Source organism: Poecilia formosa, unplaced genomic scaffold, assembly GCF_000485575.1.
Source record: "Poecilia formosa unplaced genomic scaffold, Poecilia_formosa-5.1.2 Scaffold262, whole genome shotgun sequence".
Classification (NCBI taxonomy): Eukaryota; Metazoa; Chordata; class Actinopteri; order Cyprinodontiformes; family Poeciliidae; genus Poecilia; species Poecilia formosa.
Genome location: NW_006800201.1, coordinates 248,606 through 260,389, shown reverse-complemented (window position 1 = coordinate 260,389; position 11,784 = coordinate 248,606). Strand labels below are relative to the sequence as shown.

Sequence of the window (11,784 nt, the reverse complement as noted above, 5' to 3'; positions counted from 1 at the left end):
TCTCAGGGTGCTGGATTTGGGGTGGAACCCTCCATGCATGGTTAGTAGCTTCCGAGTCTTAACATCCGTGGCCTTTATTCCCAGGTACTTGTAGCTGTGCTCTATGTCTGCTATTGTTCCCTCTGGGAGTGAGACCCTCTGGCTCTCACTATGCCAGGTATATGCCACATTTGATGGACACTTGTGCAAGTGGTTTGCAGTTGGCTTCAAGGGTGGTTTTCCACAGCCCCATCGAGTTTGCAATGAAGGCTCTTAGAGTCCTATTGATGTTGTACATCTCTAAGCATTCAATGATCCAAGTGTGTGGCATTGAGTCATAGGCTTTCTTGTAATCAATCCAAGCGGACAATAGTAAAAAATTTTATTTAAGGATAAAAAAAAAATACATTTGAAAAAAACTTAGAACAAATAAGAGAAAATATCAGTGAGGTAAAGCATTGAAGAGTGAATTTAATCAAACCCATTATCGTCAGGCATTTTGGAAACCAATGAAATAGCTAGAAAATGAGAAAGATCCCTTTAAAGGGGTTGAGAAAGATGGCTGTATGTCTTCAGATTGAAGATATTTTAAAAAGTGGGAATCATATTTTAGGTCTTTATTTTCTGGTAGTTCTGGTTCCCCTGAGTGGGATCATTCTCATTTAGAAAGTACAAAAGTCCTTAAGAATCAGATAGAAAGTTTTATCCCAATGAGTTTCTCAAATATGTATTTAAACTCTCATATTATAGAAAGTGGGTTTAAAGTGGCTATTAATAAGTTTAAACTTATGAAAGCCACAGGCTGATAATTTATCTGATGAAGTGTTAAAATAAATTGGTCTGTTTCAAATGTTGCATAATCTTGTTTTACTTGTTTTGAACAGGGTTCAGTCAGAATGACAAAATGTTTTTATTAAACCAATTTCAAAGTTACAAATTACTAATCCCTGAGTTCCTATGAACTACAGAGACATTAGCCAACTAATCTGTGTCTATAAACTTTATTTCAGTGTTCTCAATGACAGGTTGGTTAATTATTTACATTTACTTAATTTATTGGCAGGGAAATAGAATGGGTTTAGAAAGAAAGGAGCTTCTATAGATCATATTTATTATTTAACTACATTTGATAAAACCAGGAAACTAGAAGGAAAATCTACTTTTGCCTTATAGATTTTCAAAAAGCTTTTGTTAATTGGAAACTGTTGTGTTTTCAGTTGTTAAAAACACGAATTGACGGGAAATTTTATAATGATCTAAAAGCTGTTTATCAAAATCCAGAATCTTGTGTTCAGATGAACGACTAGAACAGGCTGGTTCCCAAAACCATGTGGTGCTAAACAACGTGACGTCTTGTCTCCTACTGTCTTTGCTTCTTATATAAATGATCTGGTAGCAGCAGTTAGGAGTCAGAGCAGGTGATATAAAAGTCTGTATGTTACTGTAATGCAGGTAACATCAAGTTTATTACTGAGAATGAATCTGATCTTCACAAACTGTAAAATACTAGGTTTTTCGGTGCGGGGGGGTTTGGTGTAACAACATGAGGTTAAAGATAAATTGTGATCAAACTGAAGTTATTCATATTTAAAAGCTGAGTCACACACTGACAACATTTACTTTTTGCTTTGTCGATTACTAAAAAAATATAAATATTTGGGATTTTTTGTAGATTAACATCTTATGTTTGAAGAAGTCCAGTCAGATTCAGCTGGTAGAGCATCAGGAGTCCAACAGATATATGTGAGGAAGATTTTCAGTACATTTATAGAAATAAGTTGACATGTAATATTGAACAAATCAAGTTATTTTATTTTGAAACTTATAAGTAAAAATGACATAGTGACATTTTAAATTATTAACTTATATTTTAATAGAGGATATTTGTGGCCCAGAGCTTTATGTGACATGGGAGTAACAATCAGAGGTCAGTGTTTGCACAGCTGGTACTTTGCTTCATTAGAAACTGGACGATTTTAGAAATCAGCTTTAAAACCATACAAAACAGAAAACCAACGTAAGAAACAGTAAAATCAAGAGAAAAAGGCCTGGGAAAATAAAATGTTCTAGTTGTTTTTTAAAATCCTCCACAGAGTCGGCAGAACGGAGCTGCAACAGCAAACCGTTCCACCGCCTTGGGGCCACCGACTGAAAGGCCCGGTCCACTTTAGTTTGTAACCGTGTTCATGGAACAACCAGATTCAGAGTCTGAGAACGAAGAAGCAGAATATTTAACCTGACAAAGATAATCAGGAGCCTGGCCATGAAATGCTCTGAACTCACTTCTTACATAAACAAATAACCTTTTTTATCATAAAACACAGTTGTCCATGTTTATACCTCATTCTGCTTTCCAGTGGTTCTATTTTAAAGATTTCCCTCTGGTTCCTTCAGGATCTCATAATGTCTCATCAGGAAGTGCAGCATGTCACAAAAAACACAAAGAAGAAATATACCGTTCTTCAAAATAAAAGCACTAATGACCACAATGTTGGGTCCCAGTAGGAGCATTTTAAACATTTAGTTACCATTTACAGAAATTATTTGATTTTTCTATTGTGTAAATCTATATTAGCAATATTTTCCTCTCTGAACTTTGGGGGAAAACCTGAATGATCTCATTCTGCAGATTTCCTTAAAGTTATTTATGTTTCTGCAGGTAGCACCACCATAACCTGTGGTTCAGCATCTACCACTGTAAATCTGGGTCCTGTGGATGAAGGATATGCAGGTAAGATGATAAAAACACTCATTTAATTAAGTTTAGAAATAGATCAATTAAGACTGACTGGCTCCATTCAGTATGCCTTTTCTCTGTCATGTTACAGAAACAGATAATTTATTAAGTGCAATGAATGAATTCATGAGGTAATTTAGTTTATTGGATCATTTTTTGCTGCTGCAGGTGATGTGGAGTTGGTGTCCGGTATCCCAGCTGGTACTAGTGTGAGATTGGAGCTTGATATTTATCCTGAGCATCTTCAGTTTCTGGAGTTGAACTTCACTTCAGGGGAAACCACAGTGACTGTTCGCACCAAGAAGCCGCTCGACGCCGAGGCCAATATATTCTTTACGGTAAGCTCCCCCACTTTGTTGTACCTGAATTTGTTTGCTGGATATTTGTGTTTAATGCAGATCTTCACTGAGATGTTCAGCATAATTTATACTAACATGCTGCAGCAGAACTAACATCCTCTGTGTTTTTATGTTGCAGCCTGAGATAATTTTGCACTACAGCTTAGTGTGCAATAATGATGTGACAGTGAGTGAAATTAAAAATTATGAAGCAAACATTACAAAGTGATTGAATAACAACTAAAACCCGTCACTTTCTGTTTTTATTTTTACAGTACAAAAACTCCCGCAGGTTGATAATCAATGATATAAATGACAACAGTCCAGTATTTGAGAAGAAGTTTTATTCTCAAAACGTTTCAGAGGTAAGTTAAAGGAACTATAAACCTTTCATACATCTGCAACATCTAAGAATCAGGTGATTGGCAGAAATAAATTTGATGGTGAAATAAAATTGGTGATGAATTATTCAATGTGATCAAAATAAATATCCAACTTTCTACCTTCATTCTTCAGAGTTTTCTCAAAGAAATGAGGAAGCAGCCATTTATCTCTTCTCGTTTTCTCTCTCAATTGTTCTGTTGTCTCATTTTTCAGAGTGAGGTTGTGAACACCGAGGTTCTGCGAGTGAGAGCTGTGGATGCAGACATCACACCTGAATTCAGCACCCTGACGTATAGCTATGTAAGAACTTTGAAGTCAATAGTTTTAAATAAGACTAATAGCATCCGGAAATAAAGGGGGCGCTATTTCCTACATTATCCGCAGTCTCCCGTTTTAATTTTCTTTTGAAATCTGATATATCTTCACCTTTAGGAAAGAGTTCCTCTTTCACCATGTATTTGAACTTGTCTCTTATTTACTTCAATGCAGCTCACAATTCTTAAATTCTGTAGCTTTCGCTGTACGTCTAAATCTGCATCTCTTTGAGTCTATTACTGCCTCTAGTGGCGTAGGGTGGTAACACAACTAACATACTTTTTCATTTTCTTAAGGTTGTAGAACTAATTAAATGACATAAACAAGACCTTTTATACATTATAGATAATATACATCTCCATCAGTTTTAGGAGGAATCAAAGAAATGAGAGGACATGAAAAGCAACATGCTCAACTATAATGAAAAACTATTTACAATGTACACATGAGACACTTAACAGCAAAAGTCAATAACAAAGAAGTGAATTAGGTTCACAGAAGGAAAAACAAATCTGGTTGTTACAAATACAAACAAAATACAAGATTCACATTTTTGTTTTTATGGTGCCATATATATTATTATAGGAAAGGTAAGATAAGACTATTTAGTCTATCAATGTGGAAAATTTCCTTCAACTGTAAAATGATCAAATATAACAATCATAGAATCACGATATCAACAATTTGTGCATACAGTAAAACACTTTGCATGCTATCATTTAGTTTGGTTAAGAATGATTATTGCACTGTCAATAAATGACGTCTAATAGATGTTCTTATTTGCCAGAGGGACACAATAACGCCTTCATGAGCTCAGAGGTTCAAACTGATAAAAATGGATGCTATCTGCTAAAATATTCCATGTTTTCCATGTTCTTTCACCAAATACTTGAGACAGAGCTGTTTGTGGTTTCACCACTATTGACCTGCCATTGAAAGTATTCTTAAAAGTTTGTCTTTTACTCTGGTGCTCATGTGACCATATCAGCTGAGGAGATAAAAAAATTAAACACTCAACATTGTCTTGTACACATCCTCTAGTTGGGAAACCCTAAGATCACTAGGTCTTCTTAAAAGAGTTTCTGAGAACATTTCTTAAAAATATAATCAGTGTTTTCAACAAAGTTGAGCTGACTATCCAGGAATGACCCAAAGTATTTAAAGTTTGCCACAGTTTCAACAGGTTGGCCATTGAGTGAAACTGGTATGACTTTCAGGTCTTGTTTAGGTCATTTAATCTGTTATTCACGAGAGGACCCAAATTTGGGTCCTCATTGTGAATGACAACCTGTGAACAACAGGTTAATTAGCCCTAAATCCTTAAGAAAATGAAAAAGTATTGTGTTTTATTAGAGAATATATCTTTTATGTAAACACTGAGTTTGGATGACAAGAGGCCCTACAGCCAGAATTGATCAAGTGAAATCTTAATATTTCAGAATGATTTTTTGTATTAAATGAAATGAACATGCTTTGTATCCAGCCCAGGATGCTAATTTTTGAGACCCCAAAGATTTTTCTTTTCTTTTCTTTTTTTAATAAATACATTTTTTTAATAAATGCATTTTTTTGCACATTGTACTTTTGTTTAAAACTCATAGAACCTAACAAGGTGAGTTGTATTGATGTTTTTGTATTTTTCTGAATTTAAACAACAATCAAGTATTGGAAAAATATTAAGCTATAATTAATTTCTTTGGGAACAACATGGATTTACTGATTAGGAGACATATTAAACCTGCCATGTATCAATTCATACCTGCTGATATATAGAACTACCTATTAATGTGCTGTAATTTCCATGGGTAAAATATTGTTTCTCTACTGGATGGGGCAGTAAAACTAGTTCCAGCCCATTGGCCCTCATCCTTATAAATCCAGAGTCTATAGGGCCACATAAACAGTTATGGTGCTACATTTGTGTAGGTTTGTACAACAAAATTTTTTGTGTGTAAATGTTGCACAAGCCTACATATTAACACGTTTTAACACATTTTTTTCAGAGGTCAAAGGTCAACCAGTCCCTTCATAGTTTACCAAAGCAAACAAATTTGGTGTCAATCAAATATGTTACATAAATCTTAGCTGCACAAAAGCAATAGTTTTATTTTGTTAATGTTGTGCGTGCAGGTTGACCTCTTATGACCTTTGGAAAATGTTTATTGAAATTTTTAAAAAGATAAAGGCACAAATAAAAAAATTTGCTGTACAAACTTTTGACATTCTAATTTTATGATAATTAAGTGTATAAAAAGTTAAGTATATTTTGGTTTTCTACAAATGTTCTGTATATCACTGACTATTGATGCCATTGTTCTCCTTCTAGACTCCAGTAACACCAGACTTTTCCTTATCAAACTCCGGGGCGTTTACATTAATGAACCCTCTGAACTACAGCATTGTACCAAAGTACAATTTTATTGTCACTGCCAGAGTAAGGAAACACAGAAACAAACTATATTTATACATTCTGATTTATTTAACTCTTAACATAAATATGTCATCCCTTTTTTTGTTGTTCCTGTTGTTGCAGGACAATGGCGGAAACTATGACACAACCTCAGTTGAGATTGTTGTAGACATTGACAACTTAAATCCCTTTTTCAGCCACAGTCTCTACCAGGCTGTTATTCTAGAGAACCAGGTGAGGCTCATTTAGTGGTTATGTGAATTTTATTGTTTGGATGTAAAGCAGAAATTTATTTCAAACTGACAGAATTGTTGTGAAGAACAGACTGACTGTGTTTCAGGACGGGGATCTCAGTGAAATACGACCAGAACCAATAAAGGCCCAAGATGGAGACACTGGGATCAACATGACGATAACATACAGCATCACTTCAGGTACAGAAAATCTGCTGTGGTAAAACTGTCAGTTCAGACATGTTTACCATAGAACAGAAACTGAGCATATAAACCAAAGGGGCCGAAAGTCGGTCCTCAAGGGCCGGCGGCATCCTGCACGTTTCAGTTCTCTCCCTGGTGGTTTCAGCTTGTCAGTGTTCTTCTTATGCCTCTAATGAGCCATCATTTGATCCAGGTGTGTTAAACCAGGGAGAGAACTAAAACATGCAGGATGTCGGCCCTCGAGGACCGACTTTGGGGACCCCTGATATAAACAGTCATATAAATTTAAAAATATGTATGTCTGTTCAGTCTCTCCTGTCGAGTACCAAGCAAACTTCAACATCGACGCCGACACCGGAGTTCTGACTGTGGTGACGTCGTTTGACAGGGAGGAAATGGACAGAGGTGAAATCTCTGTCAACATCAAGGTATTATCATTTATTCCCTGGTAGAAAGTGAAGAAAACTCGAACATCATTAACGATATTATGAGAGCAGAGAGGAAGTTTACATACACCAAAGAAAAAGACACAAATAAACTTCCTGAAGTTAAATCAGAGCGAATGTCTCTTGTTTTAGTTCGGTTAGAATTACCAAAATTATTTCTATTTTAAATGCCACAAAAATGAAAAATATGTCAGGTTTATTTATTAATGTCTTTGAGATCAGAAGTTTACATACTTTTCTGTTGCATTTGAACTCTATGAACCTAAGAAAACCTTTTAGGTAGTTGGCTGGAGTTCTGGTCCATTTCTCCTGACAGACCTGGTGGAACTGGGTCAAGTTTTCTGATAGTCCACATTTAGTCTGCTTTTGTTTTTCTTTGGGGTAGTGGGGATTTTTTTAATTTCATTTATAAACAGTCACCATGATCAAATATAAATATATGCAAAATTTGTTTAATGTGTCAAATAAAATACAAAGTAGATAAATAGAAATATAAACTAATTTGGCGAAAAAAACAACAGTCTGAAATCAGCTACCATTTCTTCCATTGCTCACGGACATTTCCAGTGAAGTAATGACTGACTGTCATGTTGTTGCAACCCCAGCCCCAGCCTATCCTGCAGCTCCTTTTGCTTTACCAACAATAACCAAAGTTTGTTATACATCTTCCCTAAAGTTTTAAAGCAAGTTTTTCTTACCGGTATTATTGTGAATACGATATGGTCCACACCTACGTGGAACTAGTACTTTTTCATCAATAAAGTTGCTTTTAAGTTAGCTTTGTGGAATTTCAAGTATACTAAGATATTTGCACTAGAAACTAGAACAAAAATACTTTGTAAGATTTTGTGTTTTTGCAGTGAGTATGTACACTTATGCTTTCATGTCTATATATAGAATAAAAATATATCACTAGAAAACCATGACATGGATTCACTGTAGCTTTGAGCTCAGTCTGTATGAAATATGATTGTGTCTTAGGCGGCCCAGACAGACGACCCTCTGAAGACCGCTGATGCCGTCGTCTCCGTCACAGTGGAAGATATGAACGACAACGCTCCAGAGTTTGATCGGCCGAGCTACAACGCCACCGTTCTAAAAAACTCCTTCACTAATACCATCACTGATTTGGACCAGGTGGGCTTTTCTATTGTCATAACTGTTTGTTTTGTTTTTTTTGCATTTTCTAATCACGTAGATGAAAACTGAATAGACTTTGCCAGGGAGCCTTAAGAGTGTGACCCCTCTGTCATTGGAGCACATCCTCCGGTCACCATCCCAGTCTGCCAATCCAGGGAAACTCCCCTCGATCTCCCTGCAATATCTAAAACTGTACCCTTAAGACCAACACAGTGCTTCAATCGAAATAAAAGGATATCATGGTCAATGGTATCGAATGCTGCACTTAAATCTAACAACAATAAAACCGTAATATCCCCTGAATAAACCACTAGAAGGAGATCATTAAATACTCTAAGCAAGGCGGTTTCTGTACTGTATAATTAATTTGGTCCACCTGGAAATCAAATCTGCTCCCTCACAGAGGCGTTGATTAACAAATTTGTCAAGTTTGTTGTTTTCTTATCTGTCCAAACAGAAATTCTTTCCAAGTCTTGGGCTTCTGGCCAGTCCTCCCTCTCACACGAGCAGGAGAAGACGGGTCAGAATGACTTGACTCTGTGCCAGAACCTTATCCTTGCAAAAACAGCTGGCAATAGCATTTCCACTCTAACAACAGTAAACTGCAAACAGGATTATAGTTTATTATATTTAATGGTGAGTGTCGCTGCAAACATCAGCGAAAAATTGACCACAGCTGCTATGCGCTCACGGTTAGAGACGAGCCCCCCCCTTTTCAAACTGATTGGACCGAAGACGTGTTGTATCTTTGGGACGATCAGCCACCCGGACAATCCTTCCCGTAACGTTCAGCTTGCTGAAGAACCACTGTCACCAAAGTTGTTTTGGAAGTCCTCTTATTAAAATGTAGAAACATTGAATCAATCAAACAGTGAAATGTGCATTTATTTTGAAGATGTTTTATACAAAGGTCAACAAATTTTAGACCGTTGAGATTCTCAGAGAAGCTGAGAATGAATTAATAAGTTCATACATTGCTTTTTATAGTTTCTTCCTATAGAGCGTGTCACATACACAACGTTCTCCCTTATAGAACTTTCCATCTCAACATCATCGTACATAACAAGAAGATACAGTCTGGCTCATGTCTGGTTTTGTATCTATGACCTTTCAAAAACAACAGTTCAGGCAAAGTTCAAGATGATAAAACAACCTTCAAAAACAGCCTTTCATAAGTTAATTTTTCTAGCAAATAAGTCAAAGTACAAAGCTGTAACCACAGTGCAAATAACATTTTCAAGTACCTTCTTTAAATACCACCTTTAATACAAATAAAATAATGTCCCGTGGAGTTGTCAAAGGGCAAAAGAAGAATTCCATATTGATCACTCAAGTTAACATGAACAGAACATTGGACTAAGTGTTCCCTCGCCCGGACGTGGGTCACCAGGGCCCCACTCTGGAGCCAGGCCTGGAGGTGGGGCACGATGGCGAGCGCCTGGTGGCCGGGCTTTTACCCATGGAGCTCGGGCGGGCTTAACCCGAAGAGGAGACATGGGTCCCCCTTCCAATGGGCTGACCACCTGTCAGAGGGGCCAAAAGGGTCGGATGCAGTGTGTGATGGGCGGGAGGGGACCCTGGTGGTCTGATCCTCGGCAGCAGAAGCTGGCTCTTGGGACGTGGAATGTCACCTCTCTGGTGGGGAAGGAGCCGGAGCTAGTGAGCGAGGCTGAGAGGTTCCAGCTAGAAATAGTCGGCTTCACCTCGACACATGGCTCTGGTTCTGGATCCAGTATCCTTGAGAGGGGCTGGACATACTTCCACTCTGGAGTTGCCCATGGTGAGAGGCGCCGGACAGGAGTGGCCATACTTGTTGCCCCCCATCTTGGCGCCTGTATGTTGGGGTTTACCCCGGTGAATGAGAGGGTAGCCTCCCTTCGCCTACGAGTGGGGGGACAGGTTCTGACTGTTGTCTGTGCTTACGGGCCGTACAGCAGTTCAGATTACCCACCCTTCTTGGAGTCCTTGGAGGGGGTACTGGAGAGTGCTTCTCCTGGGGACTCCCTTGTTCTGCTGGGGGACTTCAACGCTCATGTGGGCAATGACAGTGAGACCTGGAGGGGCGTGGTTGGGAGGAACGGCCCCCCCGATCTGAACTCGAATGGTGTTCTGTTGTTGGACTTGTGTGCTCGTCACGAATTGCCCATCACGAACACCATGTTCAAGCATAAGGGTGTCCATAAGTGCACTTGGCACCAGGACACCCTAGGCAGCAGTTCGATGATCGATTTTGTCATCGTTTCATCGGATCTGTGGCTGTATGTCTTGGACACTCGGGTGAAGAGAGGTGCGGAGCTGTCCAGTGACCACTACCTGATGGTGAGTTGGCTCAGCAGTGCAGCACCAACACTGTTTATAGTGGTGATGGTCTGCTGCTGACCTCGACTTGGGACGTTGCGGGCCAGTGGGCAGAATATTTCAAAGACCTCCTCAATCCCACCAACATGCCTTCCATCGAGGAAGCTGTTGGGTGACGAGACTCTGCAATATTGAATGGACATCGGGGGCAGTTCCCTTGGATTGGCAGACTAGGGTGGTGGTCCCCCTGTTCAAAAAGGGGGACCGGAGGGTGTGCTCCAATTACAGGGGGGTCACACTCTTAATCCTCCCTGACAAGGTCTATTCAGGGGTTCTGGAGAGGAGGGTCCGTCGGATAGTCGAACCTCGGATTCAGGAAGAGCAGTGTGGTTTTCGTCTTGGTCGTGGGAACTGGACCAGCTCTACACCCTCAGCAGGGTCCTGGAGGGTGCATGGGAGTTCCCCCAACCGGTCTACATGTGTTTTGTGGACTTGGAGAAGGCGTTCGACCGTATCCCTAGGGAGGCCTTGTGGGGGGTTCTCCGAGAGTATGGGGTACCGTACCGGGCCCTTTGATACGAGCTGTTAGGTCCCTGTATGACCGGTGTCAGAGTCTGGTCCGCATTGCCGGCAGTAAGTCGGGCTCGTTTCTGGTGAGAGTTGGACTCCGCCAGGACTGCTCTTTGTCACCAATTCTGATCATTACTTTCATGGACAGAATTTCTAGGCACAGTCGAGGTGTTGAGGGGATCCGTTTTGGTGGCCTCAGGATCGCATCTCTGCTTTTTGCGAATGATGTGGTCCTATTGGCTTCATCAGGTCGTGATCTGCAGCTCTCGCTGGAGCGGTTCGCAGCCGAGTGTGAAGTGGCCGGGATGGGGATCAGTGCCTCCAAATCCGAGGCCATGATCGTGAGCCGGAAAAGGGTAGAGTGGCTTCTCCGGGTAAGGGGGGTCACCATGCCTCAAGTGGAGGAGCTTAAGTATCTCAGAATATTGTTCACGAATTAGGGAAGAAGGTAGCGGGAGATCGACAAGCGGATTGGCGCAGCATCTGCTGTGAAGCGGGCGCTGTACCGGTCCGTCATGGTGAAGAGAGAGCTGAGCCAAAAAGCGAAGCTCTCGATTTACCGGTCGATCTACGTTCCCACCCTCATCTATGGTCATGAGCTTTGGGTCATGACCAAAAGAACGAGACCCCGGATACAAGCGGCCGAAATGGGTTTCCTCCGCAGGGTGGCTGGGCTCTCCCTTAGAGATAGGGTGAGAAGCTCGGTCATCCGGGAGGGACTCAGAGTAGA

The 11,784-nt window shown here is 39.9% G+C and overlaps 1 protein-coding gene across 1 annotated transcript in view; it reads left to right on the top strand.

The window, feature by feature from the left end:
- Window positions 1–11,784, top strand: part of LOC103150783 (protocadherin-like wing polarity protein stan) — a 46,020-nt gene that overhangs the window by 4,400 nt on the left and 29,836 nt on the right. Inside the window, exons 3-12 of the mRNA XM_016680904.1 lie at window positions 2,639–2,710; window positions 2,885–3,054; window positions 3,194–3,241; window positions 3,330–3,419; window positions 3,652–3,738; window positions 6,080–6,187; window positions 6,287–6,397; window positions 6,504–6,597; window positions 6,910–7,028; window positions 8,028–8,183. Of these exons, the coding sequence (XP_016536390.1) occupies window positions 2,639–2,710; window positions 2,885–3,054; window positions 3,194–3,241; window positions 3,330–3,419; window positions 3,652–3,738; window positions 6,080–6,187; window positions 6,287–6,397; window positions 6,504–6,597; window positions 6,910–7,028; window positions 8,028–8,183 (1,055 nt within the window). The remainder of the gene's footprint in view (window positions 1–2,638; window positions 2,711–2,884; window positions 3,055–3,193; window positions 3,242–3,329; window positions 3,420–3,651; window positions 3,739–6,079; window positions 6,188–6,286; window positions 6,398–6,503; window positions 6,598–6,909; window positions 7,029–8,027; window positions 8,184–11,784) is intronic.